We start from the raw sequence: 20030 nt of genomic DNA, 5'->3' as shown, positions 1-20030 counted from the left end.
CAGACGCGACTAAGATGGCAGCGCTACCGGAAGGTATTTATTTTCGTTAATAAAGTTTTAAATATGGATATTTCTACAACAACACCGCACGGATTACCCTCAGAAGACCTTTGTTTATCATCCTGGAGCCGTTTGGATTTAATTTGTGAAGGATGGGCGCACTTTTTTTGGACTTGAAGGTCGTGGACTATGGGTGGACCCCGTAACATTACATTTAATCAACTGAAAGATCTAAAACATTTTCTAAAATATCCGAAAATGTGTTTGCCTGAAAAACGATGGACATATGCAACTCGGACACCTTGGGGGTGAGTAAATCATGGGTTTAATATCATTTTTGGCTGAACTATCCCTTTAAGGCCAAAACAATATAAAATAATAATACTGGGCATGAACGCGCCTAACTCCATCACAATGGAGAGTATGATAAAAAAATTCTGAGCTTTACAACTAATACAAATTTTTAAAAAATACTTAGAATTCAAAATGGGTTGAGGGGTGATTAGTTGATGCAGCATATGTTGGACGGGAAAAACGTAGCCTGATCTCAAATGAATATATGTATATATAGTAATACATATATTTATCAGCATACAGTCACACTGCAAGTGTGAATAGCAGCACCAAAAAACCGATCGCGATGAGAGCGCCATGTTTGGATGCCTAAACACTGTTGTGTGCAAGTATGTAAGAAATCACAGGTAGGGTTAGACGATAACAATGATAACCCTTATAAATCTGTCTGCAAAACAACAAGAGGCTTAACATGGAAGAGAATTAAAACAACATAGTGTATTACAGGCTGTGTTGGGCAGATTGTCAAATGTGCAATATAGCTTGTTTTTCTGACGATCTATTATAGTGCCTTCAAAAAAAAATAACACACATAAGGAATAATCTGGAATACTTTTGAGTTTGTGAAAAGCACAAAATAAAATGCATTAGTAACGACAAATAACAGTAAGGCTGGCGTACAATAACTCACAATAATGATTATCAGTCAGTACCGTGTGATGGATCAAATGAGAAATGCAAAATAGATCATTGACCCTCCGACGTCACTCACAGGACATCACTGCCCTGTTTTGTCCTTGTGGAAAGTTGTCCGCCTTTAAAGGGTCAATATTTTCACAGTCGATATCGTACGACTCCTTTTCCATAGCATTACCAGGTGTCTGGGACAAGCTTTGGCATATGCAAAAGGCTCAATGCTTTGAAGTAGGCGGGGTAAAGGTACCACAGCCAATTTGTACAACTTACTGTAGAGCTAGCCAAGCTCTTGGAAACGTTACGTTCAGAGTCTCATGCTCAAACCAGATCAGTTAGTTGTACAGCAGGAATTCCGTTTCCCGTTTTCCTCAATACACGCACGTACCAATGGAGGGAGGGCGCAGTGTAAACATTGAGGAGAGAGGCATTTCATTTGGCAGAAAATGAGGCTTCTCAGTGGAGGTAGTGGGGTGAGGGACACTGGAAGTCGACTGTGGGACGAGGTGATGAGTTTGAGAGGGTGAAGGCGCGACTTGATGGGTTTATGTGGGCGCAGAGGTGCTTTCCTGTGGCTTAGTCCTATATGAGCCTTCTTCCAATGCCTCCCTCCTCTCCTCTCGATCGTCCCCGGTAGGAATAGATGTCGGGGGATTGTGTACAGTCACTGACCCTTGGGCGAGGATGGAGGGGTAGGTTTCTTCACCATCCCAAAATGACCTGCCTGGCACATCTATAGCATCAGGAAAAGGGAGAATGTGAGAAATGGGTAAATAAACAACAATAGCGTATATAATAAGCTATAACATTTTTATTCATGCATGCATAATTGTATCGTCCGTTTTTGGTAAAGATATACAGAATCGCTCTTCAGGATTATTTGCTTATGTTGTGCCCATTCCGGGAATGCCTCGTTTAAAAATAATCCATGCTATACTGTCTTTAATTTTGCACAATGATGTATAATACACAGCAGTATTATTTTTATTATAGAAATCTGCTTGTATCGACTAAGAAGCTAGATTTTAAAACCAACCAATAGGCTTTATGCCCAGCTGCACTACTTCCTGAACTTCAGCCAGCTCCTTGTTTCCTGTCTGCCATTATTGGCCAACTGATTAATCCAGGTGTGTCTGATTATTTTTGTTGTGACTACTGAGGTCAGGCACACCTGGATTAATCAGTTTGTCCAATAATGGCAGACAGGAAACAAGGAGCTGGCTGAAGTTCAGGAAGTAGTGCAGCTGGGCATAAAGCCTATTGTAACATGAAATATTAGATTGAGTTGATGTCTCTTAAATGTCCGTGTGTTCAGTCTCACCAGCGCTGTAGTGTTGTGAAGCCTGCAGTCTTGGTTCAGGGTTGATGAGGAACCCTGATGAGTTCTGATTTATCAAACCCTCCACTGGCCCATCTGCACGCTCCGTGAGCTGGTCCTGAAGGCCATTCAGGTGTCCATCTTGAGAGATCTGGGCCACCAGTGGATCATCCTCAGCCAGGTAAGCATACGGGCAGTACTCGCGGGTGCGAGAGTAGATGTTGGCATTGTCATAACAGTCCGAGCAGATGACCAAAGGGCCTGTTCCTCCTAAAAATAAACAAAACAGTGTGCCAAAAATAAGGGATGGGTCAAATTGAACTAGTCAACTTAAAGGAGATTATTTATTAGAGAAACTCAGCTGGTTTCAACAATAAATTCAAGACAATGACTGTCAGGCTCTGAATTTTTTATGCAACATGAATACAACTGACTATTTAGGTCTCAGATGTAAGAACTGTGCCCAAATTTAACCTCATTACACATTAATGCATGCAGCCTACAGCTGGTACAGACCATTGGGTACATTCGCCTGCCCCTCTCTGGGTTCACTTCTGTGAAAGCTGCTACGGCCAGCAAAGAACGAACCGACGCGACTACCCAGCATTCCACTGGCTTCTGGATCCATCTCACCCCTAGCATCTCCGTAACACACGCCTATAAAAAACACATCAAATTATACTTCTGCACTGCAAAAAATGACTCTATTTCAGTACAACTATGTAAAAATTCTTAAATCAAGAAAAAAAGTCTAGTTTTTAGACCAAAAATATAAAATTTAAGCAAATTTGTGCTTCAAACAAGCAAAAAAAAAAATCTGCCAATGTGGTAAGAAAAAATTTCTTGAATTTTTTTATTAGGTTTAAGAAAAAGGTTTACTTATTTCGAGATATTTTTTCTTACCCCATTGGCAGATTTGTTTGCTTCTTTTAAGCACAAATGCACTTAAATATTTTTTGTCTAAAAACTATACTTATTTTCTCAGGTCATGTTGCTCATTAAGAAAAGACATCTTGATTTAAGAATTTTTATATATTTGTCCTGAAAACAAGACAAAAATACTAGGTAAGAAAGTCATTTTTTGCAGTGTGCCAATTGATCTTGGTCCATAAACAGTAAATCGAGCCCCAAACCTGAGACATGTAGCAACAACACAAAGACTTTACATACTTTATATTTGCATATAGGCTTTCTATAGCGTATAAATCTCTAGCACAGCAGGTCTGAACAGGACAATCTTACCATCAGTGCCTTTGTGGGCGTATCCGTTGACGTGAGTGGGCATGAGCTGCTGGTGACTTCCATTTTCGGAGTTGCTGTATCCCTCCTGAGGTTCAGACAGCGTACCCTGAGATGAGAGGTAACTTGGGATGTCTGCTGGCAGGGTCAACTCATCTGTAACACACCCACAGGGACATTTCTGCATTTAGTAGTGCCAACTTTTCTTCTACTAGTGCAAACTTGTACTTGTACTACTTCAAGGATATGTGCTTTTGCTTCAAATGCTTTAATGCAGGGGTCTTCAAATACTCTTCTTCGAGGGCCAGATTTTTTTAATTGAAAATATGATGCGGGCCAAACTGTTACCCCTATTTTTACCTTTTTTTTTTACGTTTACATATTATATATATGTTTTTTTCCTATTTTTTTACCATTGTTGGTTGGGGTTAGAATCACTTTCTGCAACATCCTAACCCAAACCTCAACTGTAACCCCAACTCCAGGCGAGAAAAGTTTTAAAAGGGTGAAGAAAAACATGTAGAAACCAATGCATAAAATTACATCCTAACGCAAAACCCTGAATCTAACCCCAACCCCAAGCGACAATGACTTAAAGGAATAGTCCACTCATTTTCAATATTAAGCTATGTTATTACCTTAACTAAGAAGAGTTGATACATCCCTCTATCATCTTAGTGCGTGCACGTAAGCGCTGGGGCGCGCTGCGACACTTCGATAGCATTTAGCTTAGCCCCATTCATTCAATGGTATCAAACAGAGATAAAGTTAGAAGTGACCAAACACATCAACGTTTTTCCTATTTAAGATGAGTAGTTATACGAGCAAGTTTGGTGGTACAAAATAAAACGTAGCGCTTTTCTAAGCGGATTTAAAATGGTAACTATATTGTATGGCGGAACAGCACTTTTGGGAGTACTTCAACTCGCCTGAAAAATCCGCTCCCCTTCTCCCTCTCATAATGGGAGAGGGAGAGTGTTACTGCGCCGAGTCGAAGTACCCCCAAAAGTGCTTTTCCGCCATACATTATAGTTACCCTTTTAAATACGCTACGTTTTATTTTGTACCACCAAACTTGCTCGAATGAATGGGGCTAAGCTAAATGCTATCGAAGTGTCGCAGCGCACCCCAGCGCTTACGTGCACGCACTAAGATGATAGAGGGATGTATCAACTCTTCTTAGTTAAGGTAATAACATAGTTTATATATCAATAGGAACGTTTTTTTCTATATATATATATATATATATATATATATATATATATATGACATGTGCATAATCGTCCACTGACCTGTATTAGTTATGCTGTAATCCTCACTCTTGCGTCTCATGTGATAGATGACTATGACCCACACGAGGGAGGTGCCGACCACGCAGCAGACAACCACCATCACAACAATGCCGACTGTGGTCCAGCCATCCTGCCCGTACACACTTGTCACCGGGTCACAGTTGGCCGAAGGTGAGATGCCGAGGTAGATGTGGCCACGCTCTGTGCCGAGCGTGTTGGACATGATGCACGTGTATTTCCCCGCATCGGCCGGTCCGGCATCTACAATGATGAGAAGCTGATTGGCAGCGGCGAAGAAGTGGCGTTCCGTCAACACCAATGGGGCGTCGTCTTTGGTCCAGTTGAGACGTGGGGTGGGGCTGCCACGAGCTATACACTGGAGGACGGCTGTCTCACCTCGGGCGACGGTACGATCCTCTAGAGGGCGCTGAAAGGATGGTGTTTCTGTGAACAGAAAAGAAAAAATTATTATATATCATTAAAAAACACCTATCCTAAATCTGTGTCTGTTTGTGATTATTTTATAGAGCATTTACCCAACACTGTAAGAGTGGCATTCGCTGACAGGCTGCCGGCTTCGTTTTTAGCTGTACAACTGTACACGCCCATATCCTCAGACTTCACGTTGGCGATGAAAAACGTGTCATCGTCTGGCATGACATGCATCCTTCTTTCACGAGCAGCGGGGAAATTGATACCCCCGTCTTTCTGCCAGGCGATCTGGGGTGTCGGGTGTCCCTCTGCAGCGCACTCCAACCTAGCAACCGTACCAGTGCGGATGGTCAGGTCCATGGGGGTCTTTAAGAAGTTGGGGAGCTCTGGGAAAGCGAGTACATAAAAATGTAAATGTTGGGAATGTTTTAATGTAATAACATTCACATATTTTCCTTTTCTAAGTAATTGTGCATCTGTGGACATGATACCATGGTACAAAAACAATAAAACATGGCTTTACCATGATTTCAACAGCTGAAGTACCTTGGAGAGTTTAAAATCTTTGAAGTTTGTTTCTACTCTTTGAAGTACTTTGGCGTACCACAGTACATGAATATGGTAATCATACACCATCAACATATATCACTATAACAAGAATCACGATACTGCCACGGTATATCTTTTGAATGAAAAGCTAGTAAAATAACAGCCCACCGGCAAATAAAAACCTTAAACAGTGTCAGCTCCATTAATGGCATTTTAAAACCTCATTTAGTTTCTCAATCACGTTTCCGTAATACTATTAGCGTGAAAAAACACTTTTACATCCGTTTTATAAACTGATGTAAGCAAAGTAATTACATTGCCAAGGTCGGCATCCCAGAGGGCTTCTGAGTCTTTGTTCAACAGAAATTGAATATGAAATATGCTTGAGAATTAAGGGGAAAAAGGGCAGAATAACACCAGAAGCCAAAAAGCTTTTTAAAGCACTGGAGATCACAGTGCGACACCAATTTAAACGGCCTGTGGACACTTGCTAATTCATCTTAATGTAATGAAGATTTGACAATCTGACAATCAGATACCAGTAGGGTTGGGTACCGAACCCAGTAATTTTGAGAGCACCGACTGAAATACGTTGGTACTTGGAATGCATAACGATAAATCGTGATTAATCTACAGCAGAATAAAAGTTGTTTTTACATCATATATGTGTGTGAACTGTGTATAATAATTATGTATATATAAATATGCACACATGCATGCATAATTTTAAGAAAAAATATATATTTATATACCAAACATTTATATTTATATATAAAATAAATTATAAATAAATATACAAATATATTGTATATACTCACATGTAAACATTTCTTAAATAAATACATGCATGTGTGTGCATTTATTTATACAAAGTTATTATACACAGTTCACACACATATATATGATGTAAACAAAAAGTTTTATTCTGCTATAAATTAGGGCTGTCACTTTTCGTTCGAAAATCGATTGCACAATCGATCGGACCAACCAAAAAAAGTTTCGAAAACGAAAATAGGCAATCGATTTTAACCAAATATGTACACTATTAATTTTAAAAGAATTAAACAGTTAAAAATATAGATGTAACAAAACTCACAAACAAGCAGAAAAAGAAAATAAAGAATTCCGAAAGTGCAGTAGGTGTGCGAAAGCTATACAGAAAATACCCAGCAATTTTACGCACCTATAGTTTCACGCTTTCAATCGCTGCATCTAGTATTTTGCAAAGAAAATGGAGGACAACGTCAATAAACCTGTGCAACACGAGACAGCGTCGAATTGTGACCTTACAGGAGATGATGAGTTATGACAAGGAGCCACCCTTGCGAGCTGACAGCGACCCGCTTTTGTGATGGAAGATTGGCAGAACAAAATACGCAGCTGGCAACGAAGTACCCGAGTTTCCCTGGGACATCAGTGCGGTCGGAGTGCGTCTTCTCAACAGATGGACATATAGTGAATGAAAAGCGCTCTGCTCTTGACCCCTAAAATGTTGATCGACTTGTTTTCCTGACCAATAATTTGTAATGGCCCTAGTCTTTTTGCGCATTTCATTATGCCTGCCTAGTGCCGCCTAAGTGTCGGTTACGTTTAATAAAAAAATACACAGCATGTTCTCAACTTCAAGTAAGTCTATTTAAAGTTTCATTTTTGAACAGTTGTTTGAAATGGATCGAATCATTATTTAAAATAATTTTTGAATTGCCTAAATCATAAAAGCAGCCGGTTGAAGCCCGCAGTAATGTTTTTCATTTATGGCAGCAGTCCACTCTGCATATTTTTTTAGAGAATGTTGCACTACTGTTGCTGTTTTTTATTCTGCACGAAACTTAATGACAATTAATAAGAAGTATTGCTGACTTGTGCGTTTCAGGCGCTCTCTTTACATTTGTCTGTTATTTGGCGTTGAAAATGGAAACGTCTTTTTTAGACATGGAAAATCGATTTTACAATCGATTCAATGAACACTTATATATTAAAAATCGAAAATGATTTTTTCACAAAAGTGACAGCCCTACTATAAATATATCGCAAATAATAGTTATGCATCCCTAGTAGGTACTAATGATACAAATTCATAATAATTCTAAATAAATAGCAAAATGTTGATGTTTGGACTATTCTCTTTGAACTTAATGCTTTTGTTTACATAGAGAGTAAAGTACTGGAAAAAGGTACCATTGGGTACCATTACCGAATTTCAGGTTACATAACGGTAACAATTTAAACAGTACACCAAACCCTAGACACCGGCAAACAAGCTTTAAATTTGTGACTAGCTTTATATTTTCTGAGGAGAAACTTTGCCCCTCTAAAAGACAAAACCATGATGCTACTGTCCAAGCAAATTTAACAATGAATAGATGGGTGATTCTCACGAAACCATTGAAACACCACGGCACTAATGATTTTAGCTATAAAATGTGTAATATAGTAATATTAAAAAGCATCAGAATTAACACAATACTGTGTTCTACCTTGCACAATGTGTGATTTCAACATAAGAATTTATAATTTGTCAATTTTATCTCATTTTCTGCTGAAATTCTCATTACCGCAATGTGTCCGGCTGTGTTTGAACATGCGTTATGTTGTAATTTATTCAAATTAACACAAAAATATTTAGAAAAAAAAAAAAAATGGATGTTTTGCTAGACTACTTTAGATGACAGAAAAAATATTTACTGAATATTCATGTATAATAATAATGAAGAAAAATTAGGAAAATGATGTGTCCATGCCTGATGTTCTCATCCTCCGCAACACTTTTTGAGAACAGTTTAAGCACACATACAGAATTTTAATACAGTTTGATTTTGAGTGACCAAGCACATGGACCAGTTACTTCAAGATGGCTACCAGGTAAGATCATTTTTTTACAGTTAATTTGAAATATTGTCTTGTCAGAATGCGACATTTTGATTATCATTACCGCAACAGATGCTTATTAAATGTTAATTTAATTAATAGAAGCATAATACTTTGATTTTAAATGCATGTGCAGAATCTCCAAATTATGTTCTTTCAGGTTTGTCATGTCATTTTGAAAATATGTCAGTGTTGATGTTTTCTGACTGTTGCGGTAATGAGATTTTTTTAGGACTAATTTTTAAATTATGTTACAAAAAGTGTTAAATGATAAGTAAAAGTGTTTAAATTAATGTTCCCATTTACTTCAGACTTTGTTTTTAATGTCTGGTGGGAAAAAAACTAAATTTAAGCAATTTTTACATTTTCATGCTTGACATTTTTAAAACCAAGTTTTCGTGAGAATCACCCAGATGTGATGTCATTTGGGGAAAAAAGGAATACCCAAAGAACAAATTCATGTCTTTACATCACCAAAACTCCTTTTAGTTTCAATAAAGCAATAGGGCTGTGCAAAAAAATCGCCTGCGATTCTCATGCGTGTTTCATCAGTAAATTAGTATTAAATCGCCATCAGCTGCTTTCAGATGGAGCGTCATTTACAGAGCCATAGTTCACAGAGAAGCTAGGCAAAATCGCGTTCATGATCGAGAAAAATCGACTCCAATAATCTATGCGATTTTGCCTAGCTTCTCGTTGAACTACAGCTCTGTGTAGTAAATGCCGCTCCATCTGAAAGCAGCTGATGATGATTTACTTCCAATCACAGCTTTACTGATGAATCACGCATGAGAATTGCAGGTGATTTTTTGCACAGCCCTATAAAGCACCTCATCTATATCCCCTAAAGTGAATTTTTTGAAGCACTAACCATTGACAGTGAGCTTGGCCAGCGTTGAGTAGTTGGAGCCAAAATGATTGGAGATGACGCACTGATACTGTCCTTCATCAGTGAAGTTGACGTTGAGCAGATGTAGTAAGGTGGTGTACAGCAGGCGCTGGTCCTGGTAGCGGGCATAGTTCTGCACCTGTGCATCGTACAGCACCTCTCCGTCTTTACGCCAAGCGGTGCTCATTGGAGAGTCGCTGCTGCTGAATGCAGAACAATTCAATGTGATGTTGGTCCCTCTTAAGGCTACAACGGTTTTGGGGTGAGCGCTGATCTGAGGTTTTGGGAAGTCATCTGTGCACGGAAAACAGAAGAGATGTTTAAATGCAAGAAAGCTTTTTGAACCATAATATTTACATATTTGTGCAGCTGCTGCTGGCATTTGAGCACTTTTCATTTTAAAAAAATAGGGTAACAAAAATCACAACTGTTGGAGGTAACCTCAGAATTAGATGTGCTTGAAAGTAAAACACAGAACATGGTGTAAGACCACTTACTGCAAATAAACTCCTCCGGTTTAACCACAAACACACTAGAACCTGCCAGGGAGGCGGGATAGGCGCACACGGCAATGCAGGATTGCTGGAAGCGGCTGTCAATCATCCACTGACCCAACCACTGCAGCTGACAGTCACACAGGAGACTGCTGGTGTTCAGATCACTGACGAAAACGAGCATTATCATGCATTATTGACAATCCAGTTGATATAAATTTACTATTCTACCATCTTGATATATACTTTTCTTCAGCATTTCGTCAGTATGGAAAGATAAAGACTGATAAATTGTACAATCACTTACATCGTTTTGAGTTTCAAATGAGAGAATGCATCCGGATGAAGGGAAATTATCCCATTCTTGCTCAGGTCCCTGCAAATGACACACAACCAATTAAAACCATTTTGAACTGAATAACCGGAAAATAAGAACAAAAAACCTGTAATTGCATAAAGAGTGCAATGTACCAGCATAAATAGGTTTTTATGAGTAAACCAAAAATAGTCTACACAATTTATGTTATTTATACATTTTCTGAACAATAATTTTGCTTTGTTTTTCATATAAGACTTTATGTATATATATTATACAGAGGTCATATGGATAACTTTTTGGTCCTTTAGAAGGCTTGAAAGCTTGCAGAGACATAAACATTTACTAATTAACTTTATTGCTTAGAAAAAAAAACTAAAAGATTTTAGAAGGTCCCATCTCTAAAGATATAGTTCACCCAAAAATGTCAGGGTTCCCACACCTTAGTTAACTTCAAATTCAAGGACCTTTAAGGACTTTCCAGGTCCAATACCCTCAAATTCAAGGACTAAATGTGGGGACACATTTCAAATGAGAGCAAGGTTACATCGTGTTACCTTTTAAGATACATTGTTACAGTTCCCTTTCGAGGGAACTCGCGCTGCATCACTGCGGTGACACTTTGGGGACGCATCCAGGGGTAGATGCCTCTGAATATGTATATCAAATTCAACCAATGGTGAGGCTTAACGACAAAGACAGGGTGACGTGGGAGCCAGGAAGTATATCGCTATCTGAAATATGGCCAAAGACGACGTTACAGGGACGCAGGAAGTATGGCAAGGACACAGCGCCTCGTTCCCTTCTCAGGGAACAACAGTTACATACGTAAAGGGCGATTTATAGTCGTGCGTAGGTGCTACGCCGTAGCTACGGCGTAGGCTATCCGTAGCCTGTGCGTAGCTCTGCGTAGCCTGACGCGCACCTCACAAAATTCCTAACAGCGCGTCGGCTCTACGCGGACCGCAAGCTCTGTGATTGGTCCACCAGAACCCCTCCCGTCAGGTAAAAAAACTGCGTCATAGGTATTTCCGGTTGAGACGGTGAAAACAAAGATGAGCCAAGTTGAGGAGTGATTTAACTCAAACCTACGCACGACTATAAATCGCCCTTAACCCGAGAGGTTTTGTGTGTCAAACACAACTATGAAAAAAAGCATTTTGGTATGAATCAACATTCGCATACAGAAGATATAAGCATTGAAAGTGAAAACTTTTGCACGTGTGCTTAAAAAGTCTAGAATTTTAGATTATCCTACACTACACAGGAAACAATATGGATTTTTTCCAGAAAACCTCTTGCATAAAATAGATTCAAGCACTTTTAATGACCTGTATCTATGTATGTATATTTTCGAAAACTTCCAAGGGCCTTGAGTTTTTTCCCCCAGATTCACAAACTTTCAACGATTTCAAGGACCCGTGGTAACCATGAAATATTTTGGGCAATATTTGTAACCAAAGAATTTATGAGCACCGCTGACTTCCATAGTTTTTGTTTTTCCTACTATGGAAGTCAACGGTGCTCCCGTTTCTGCTTGCTTACAAATATCTTCCTTTGTGGAAACGTATAAAGATCTGTAAGAACTTGAGGGTGAGTAAATGATAACAGAATTTTCATTTTTGTGTAAACTATCCCGTTAACAAATGATATACATAGACAAGTCGTTCTTGAGAAAGGCTAAAACGAGACTCACAAATTTTCCAGCTCCATCAGGCCCTCAAACGCTCTTTTAGTGATGGTCCTGATCTTATTATTCCGCAAAACCCTGGAAAACAAGCACATGGAGGCGTCAAGCCAATCTTCCCAACTGTTCACAGCAGATCAGACGATTCGAGCAGCGAACTTACAGCGAGTTGAGCTTCTTCAAACCCGCAAACATGCCAACGGAGTCTTCGATGGCGAGAGCTACCTCGTTATTACGGATGTCTCTGGAACAGAAAACATCAAAACGAGAACCATCTGAATATTAATAAACCCCCAAACTGCAGAGTACAATGCGTTTTAAAATATTCATCAAAAATGTCAAAGCTAATTTCTTTTGGAGACTGAGGGTCTGCATATAGAAACAGACTTGGGTTTCTAGGGCTCTGTTCTGTAGCTCAGAGTCATAGTTTGCATTAAAAGAGGTTTTGTGTGAACTGGATGACATGTGGGAGTATTGTGAGATTGTCTTTACGCTTCATCGGCTACGAAAGGCCGACATCCTTGTGCCAAAGGGACGTGGCGGAGGTTAGGAGAGGTGGGCATATTTGCATGTGCTTTGCAAGGTGTAGGTTGGAATGTAGAATGGATTCAATGTATCTGCCGCATTATAGCTGTTACATAACGTGCGTGGGTCAGTGAAAATGTTAGTGTGGCAACTAGACCAATTGATTAAAAATTTCTGAGCCATTATTTTTACATTTACAGTGCCATGTGTATGAATAGAAAAAAGGAGAGAATTGTGGGTAATCTTACAGTGTGCGGACATTTGCCAGGCTGCTGAACACTCCTACTCCCAGATGTGTGATCTGGTTGTCACCCAGGTTGAGACTCTGAAGCAGGTTAAGACCATTGAACACCCAATCCTCCAGACGACTCAGATGGTTAAAGGACAAATCCCTGTAAAAGCAAGACACGCAAACTGATCAAGCCTGGCGTTACATTTCAAATACTTTTCTCAAAGAAAAATGTAAAACTATTTAAGGTTGAAGGTTGATAGTCACTTACAGTTCTTCCAAGCGGTGGCAAAACTCCCAGGCGTCGGCCCGGATCAGTCCGATATTGTTCTGATTGACCCGTAAAATCCGGAGCATGTGCAGTCCATACAACCACCCCTTATTCAGTTCTGTTAGATTATTATACTCCAACTCTCTGGAGATACATCAAAAGGAAAAAGCAGTCAATAACAACTTTACCTCTAACATTTGGTTTACTTAACCGTCTCACATTATGAGGAAAAGCTAAACATACAGAGGTCATGTGTTTATTGGGAAATAAGGGTAAGTCTCAAGTGCAGTTTTGATGTGTGCTAACCACTAAGCCATAAAACTTTAATTGTTGATTAATGTTATTCAGGAAAAATGCTATAAAAAGAACCAGAAGTCCCAATAAAATTCCTATCATGCAAAATTTGGTGATGATGAAGGATTATGAGAGTCTGTGGGTGCAAAAATTGATCTACAAAAACCCGGACTGCATTGACTTACAGCTCCTCCATGTTTTCCAGGCCAAACAGAGCTCCATCCATCAGCTTAGTGATGCCATTACGCTGCATCTTCAATGTTTTAAGAGCCTTCAGTTCTTTAAAGATGAGGCTTTCCACGACGCGGATCCTGTTGCGCCTCAACTCCCTGAATAAAGTGACATATTTCAAACGTGACACATGAGAAAATGGAAACCGCAGCGCTAACAATCGCAGACAATGAAGGCCCTGCCAGATAATATCAGTGCGTTTAGCAGCCAGTAATCCTGTCAGATATCATCTAATTGAGCAATGCAATAACATCCAATTCATTAGCCGTGAATACGCACAAGACTTGGAGCTGAGAGAGGGTGAAGACTTTGTCGGGTAGCATGGAGATTCGGTTCTGGTTGATCTTTAACACAAGCACAGAGCTGATGTTTCCGAAACAGCCGGGCTCCAGGAAACTTATCTTGTTTTTGCTCAGGTTCCTATAATGAAAACAAAATCAATTAGTCTATCAAATGATAAATCAAGCATTGACAATCTTTCTATACCTTTCAAGTAAGATATCCTAATCTACTTTACTGTTTAAATAGGAAGTCTATTGCAAAGCATGCAAGTAAGTCTTACTAAAATAGAAATAATGTGAGAATAATGGAAAACTTACAGATATTTCAGCTGCATGGGTGGAAAGGATCCAGCTTTGAGCTCGGATATGGAGTTGGAGCTCAAGTCCAGACTTTCTAGTGATGAATATGGCAACAGCTGCTCAGCCACAACCTCTGAGATTCGGTTATGAACGCTGTGAATTGCAAACAGATGGTAAACTAGTTATAGATGTATCTGTCCACTTTCATATCACTGACCGACACTATTTGCTCCTAATGAAAAGTGAAATATTGGCAATAGCACAACATGTGTACTGTTACAGTTCTGGTTTTTTATTGAATAAATCTTTCCTAAAATCAGCTTTGAGCATAAAAGATCAACTTACAGTGATAACACAGTGATGTTGGATGACACATCTCCAAGGAAAGGCACCCCCGTAAGTTCATTTTGATTCAAAGACCTAAAATTATAAAAGGGAAATTTAAAAACATAAAAGAGCGGCACAATACAAGATGGTAGTATATTTCTTGTAGCATTCAATGTTTCTCTATAGCTCAGTGGTAGAGCATTACATTAGCGTCACAAAAGATTGTGGGTTTAAACCCAGTATATACAAGGTATACACAAGCGTGCCTCACAAGCCCTGAAAAGTGAAGCAAAAACGTCTCGATCGCCCCCCAGTGACTGGTCCCAGTATAGGTCATAAACACCGCCTCCCCCAGGTTATTCAATGGGACTTGATACCAACCAAACAATTTAATTACACTTCATTTATCTTTTTTCCGAAGCTGGTTTCTGTCATTTACTGTAGATTTTATCACGCTGATGTAAATACAAGTGTTTGTTTTTAAAATAAGTTTGCTTTTAGTTAGTTATTTAATGCTATAAAAACAGTGGTTTCGCATCATGATTGACAGCTGTGATGCCTTAATTTTGCGGCTTTACTTCCTGCTCACTAATGCGCATGACTGGTCCCGAAATCGCTAGTGCACAGACTCAAAACCCAAGATGTCAGCGCCGTATCGGGACACTCGCGGCTTCACTTTTCACCAATGGAAGAGACCAAACAGGCGTCACCCATCTTTTTTTTACAGTCTGGGTATACCTTGTAAGTCCCTTCGGATAAAAGAGTCTGCCAAATGCATAAATAAATTATTTACTTTTATCAATGTATATCATCTCCACAGAACAATATATGATAATACAGCCCATTATATATCCAAATGCACATAAGTGGAGTTGCACCGATATTACATTTTTCCACAGGTAGCGATAGACTGCAGATACCGATGCTGAATTATTTGAAAATAATGCACACCCGAGGTGTAATGACACTCAGCTTCGCATTACCACCTTGGGTGTGCATTATTTTTAAATAATCCAACTGCCCGTTGTCGTTTCTTTACATTTTCTGTTCACAGAGCTCAAATTCATTGCATTTTCCTGTTTTCGTATGATTGACAGGATATGTCGGCCATGACTATCAGTGTTTCTAAACTATCAGTCAATAGCAGAAAAACTGCTTTTCTCAACCGATAATGATTATTGGCCGATATATCAATGCATTTCTACACATAAGCAACTTAACCAAGTATTAATAGTTGAAAAAATCAATTGCATAAGGTTTAAAAATATATATTTAAAAAATCTGATAGTTATGATACATTTTGATAGTTTCTGGTTTTTTACCCCTTCTTTCAAATTATTGTCATAAAATGCTAAAAGTGCAAAGAGTACAAACAGCAATTCTGTTAAATCGTCTGATTTCCGATTAATGGGGGGAGGATTTTAGCTGCCAATACCGATTATAAGCTGATATATCGGTGCACCCATCGTACCCACCTCAATGTCAATGGGAGACTGAGACTTGTATCATCCAAATGTGCATCATGGTGCTGTAACACTTAACACTTGTCATTTACCAGTTGTAACCAGTCTGTATTTACATTATAGTTTATGACAAGATCAAAAGGAGTAGTGATAGACCGATATATCGGCCGGCCGATATATCTGGCCAATTTTTGCTAGTTTTATGTGTATCGGGATAGGCCGATATTGGGCTGCTGGGTTCGCCAATATTTTCCGGCTTTATTACATTTACAGACAGAGTGCTGGAAGCCGCAAGCGATTGCAGGTCATGTGACTAAAAACAACCAAACTTTCCATGACAACATCGACGGCCTAAGCTCGGCCTAACAGCTGATCATAGCTGCACAAAGTGGGTTTTTATTTCTCATCTCTATATATATTTGTAGTAGTAAAGTGCTAGAAATCAATATCCTTTGCTGATAGTTCCTCGTCATTGTGGAGAGTGAAGTTCATGGTTCCATAGCACCTTCACCTGTTTTTTACTATTTGTTAAATATAGTGGTTTTAAGTTCAATAAATGTTACTTTTTTAAATTGAGACTTGTAACATTTGCCATCATCGTGTCATTTTTATGATGTAAACTGAGTGAGCAAAAGCAATATCGGCTCAAGAAAAGCGTCAGCCTGTATCGGTCATCGGCTAAGGCTAATGAAACAAAAATCGGTATCGGCACTAAAAAAAATCCATATTGGTTGATCCCTAATAAGGAGCGTGTGAATGTTTGTTGATTTTGGTGGTAAATTATTTGTTCAGATTAATCGATTAATCAATAAATTAGTCGATTGTTTAGTTAATATAAAAATAGTCGTTAGTGGCAGCCTTAATTATTTGCATTCACTACTTTACATTTACTACAGTGTATTTCTGTTTTGCACATGCAGATCTGATTAAAAACCATAGACAAGCCAACATAACAAATCAAAACTAAACAAACTAGAACAATTTAAACAAATGGATGGAGACACTCCTATGTCAATATAGATGATGCTGTCACAAAATGACTCTACTAAAATAAACGTTACTGTTAAAACATTTATGAATAGGCCACTCCTCCAGTGTAGAAAGCTTGCATTGTTTTTTCAAAAAGAGGGTGGCTATTACCAAAGTTACCAGGGTTTGCCAGGGATCAAGGTACAAGAAGTTTACAAGGTGTGTTGAGACGAGGAATTCAGGTGACATCATGCATTCAGTACCACATGGTAATAGTAATTATTACATACTAATAAATACTTAAATCTGTGCAACCCTTACCATCTTAGCCATAAGTAAGCTTATTTCACACGTGTTCCCTGCAGTAGAGTGACCATCATAATTTGTAAACAACATTTCCTCAACAGTCTATGTTTACTTACACATGAGTGATCCATGCTGGGGCATCCAATGGCGCAGTGGTCAATCTTTTTCTGTTACAGTCCAACATCTGAGAGGCAGCTGGACCACTGGAGCAAACACAAGGAGCTGGGCAAGTGTCCAGGCCCACGACACTCACTATTAACAGGAGCAGGGCCTGGGGGATGGGCCAGCCCTCCGCCATTTTGAGTTTCTTCATTGCGAACGATTATTCCAAATTATGGCATTAATTATACAGAAAGGATAATATAGCTTTTAGGATATGTCTTTGCTTTGATGTGAATCGGAATTGATGCAAAACATTGCATAAAATCAAACTGGAGCAACTCGGAGTCATCACTTGGTCCCCTCGCGATTCCCGTCTTCCGCCTCGAGATCTCCGCAGCTCTGAGGAGAATTCCCACACGAGCGTCAAACAAGCGTCGAGATGCCGAAATATCGTTTAATTATTTCGCACGAGTCAATATGCTATATGATATCTTGAGTTTGCGTTTGAAGTCGATGTGAAACAAGGCAGAAAAGTCTCATTTCCAAACATTGTTCCTCGACTTTTTCCCAAGGAAAACAAAAGCATCTCCTCCGTTTGCACGTAATCCCGCCCACTGCTCTGACTCGTGCTGCTTGGAGCCTTACCTGATTGGCCAGTCAACTTGTCATTCAAACTTCTTTTTCAACATTTGATGTTACTCTGTTAAATTATAAATGTAAATGTATAAATATTTTTGTTTAATAAACAATACACATATACATATATTTATTTATTTATTTATTTATTTTCTCTATTTTATTTATCTTATTCTTATTTGCCAAAAATATTAGTTTTTTTTTAAATATGTATATTTGGTTTAATTTGAAGAATATTTGCAAGATTTTTTGGCAAAATAAACAATATTATGCCTTACACATTTATTATTCAATGTATTAATTGTTTTGGTCTCAGAGATTGACACACAGGTGTCATTTACATTGGGGACGCTGGGGACATGTCCCCACCACTTTTTGAAATGGCTGATTATTGTCCCCACCACTTTTTGAAAGCATTTGGTTAAAATGTTCTGAAAAATCAATCAATACATGTGCGACTTACACTGCAAAAATGACTTTCTTACTTAGTATTTTTGTCTTGTTTTCAGTAGAAATATCTAAAAAATCTTAAATCAAGATGCTTTTTCTTGATGAGCAAAATGACCTAAGAAAATAAGTCTAGTTTTTAGACAAAAAATATACAATTTAAGTGAATTTGTGATTAAAACAAGCAAAAATATCTGCCAATGGGGTGAGAAAAAAATCTAAAAATGAGATTTTTTCTTAAACACTTAATTTAAGCAAAATTTTCTCACCCCATTGGCAGACATTTTTGCTTGTTTTAAGCAAAAATTCACTTAAATTGTATATTTTTTGTCTAAAAACTAGACTTATTGTCTTACATCATTTTGCTCATCAAGAAAATACATCTTAATGTAAGAATTTTTTGATATTTCTACTGAAAACAAGACAAAAATACCAAGTAAGAAAGTCAGATTTTCAAGAAAAAAAATCTTATTTTTTTACTGAAAACAAGACAAAAATACTATCTAAAAATTCTTAAATTAAGATGCTTTTTGATGAGCAAAAATCTAGTTTTTAGACCAAAAATATCAAAGTTAAGTGATTTTGTGTATAAAACAAGCAAGAAAATCTGCCAATGGGGTAAGCAATTTTTTCTTGATTTTTTTCTTTTGGTGGTGGGGCTGTTTAAGAAAAATGTTCAAGATTTTTTTGCTTACACCATTGGCAGATTTTTTTGCTTGTTTTATGCACAAAATCACTTATATTTGTTATTTTTGGTCTAAAAACTAGACTTACTTTCCTAGGTCATTTTGCTCATCAAGAAAAATCATCTTAATTTAAGAATTTTTAGATATTTTTTACTAAAATTACTGAGAATTTTTGATGCATTATTTAATATTTTTCCCATCTTGCTGTAATGTTTTTCATCTTATCTTTTGTCCCCACCACTTTTCAACATAAACTGACGCCTCTGGATTGACAGACAAAAATAGATATAACAAAAAGTTGAAGTAGTGAAAAGAGGGGTCAGTTTAAATAAAGAAGTGAGTTTAAATAAAAGGGTTTACCATTTATATTGTGTGTTTTAGTATCTGATTTGCCAAATCTCCTCCCAGTGACATTTGAGTGCTGTTTTTATGGGTGTACAGTATATGTCACAACTGTGAGTCAGACTGTAAATTGTTGTCATAAATCTTTGCAAGATCACAGCATGATCCTCAAAATGCCTGTGGGGAATAGTCTTAAATCAGGTGATGTCTGGGTGTAGCCATCTTTTAGTGGTGGGGCTCTCAAGCCCTATAATGCAAGGTACTTTTTAGTGTGCAAGTATAGTCTACTTATTGTGCCTGGGGGAGATGGTATGTTGTGAATTGATGTCCTCAAATGCATCTCAAAATGCTACTTTAAAGAGAAAGTAAATCTTTATACCTAAAAAGGTCATATTAGTACCTCAGAGGTACATATTGGTACCAAATGTATTCACATATGTACCTAAATAGACATGAACAAGGGTTCTGCCCCAGTGACAGCTTGGGACCATTTTTGATAAGGTGACACTTATTCCTGTTTTAACATTGCTAAGCTTCAAGAAGGTCTCAG

At 38.2% G+C, this 20030-nt stretch overlaps 1 protein-coding gene across 1 annotated transcript; it reads right to left on the bottom strand.

Moving 5' to 3' along the window:
- Positions 1–303: 303 nt before the first annotated feature.
- lrig2 (leucine-rich repeats and immunoglobulin-like domains 2) lies at positions 304–18002 on the bottom strand. Its single transcript, XM_065279706.2, has 18 exons — positions 17384–18002; positions 14548–14622; positions 14221–14355; positions 13901–14041; positions 13576–13719; positions 13097–13240; positions 12845–12988; positions 12235–12315; positions 12081–12152; positions 10376–10444; positions 10072–10235; positions 9557–9868; positions 5373–5654; positions 4837–5280; positions 3548–3700; positions 2822–2962; positions 2309–2575; positions 304–1720 (listed from the first exon to the last, which is right to left on the bottom strand). The coding sequence occupies exons 1-18, from the start codon at positions 17578–17580 to the stop codon at positions 1533–1535; spliced, it is 3153 nt and encodes a 1050-aa protein (XP_065135778.2). The 5' UTR covers positions 17581–18002; the 3' UTR covers positions 304–1532.
- Positions 18003–20030: the final 2028 nt, after the last annotated feature.

Source organism: Paramisgurnus dabryanus, chromosome 7, assembly GCF_030506205.2.
Source record: "Paramisgurnus dabryanus chromosome 7, PD_genome_1.1, whole genome shotgun sequence".
NCBI lineage: Eukaryota > Metazoa > Chordata > Actinopteri > Cypriniformes > Cobitidae > Paramisgurnus > Paramisgurnus dabryanus.
This window is presented reverse-complemented; position numbering and strand designations above follow the sequence as displayed.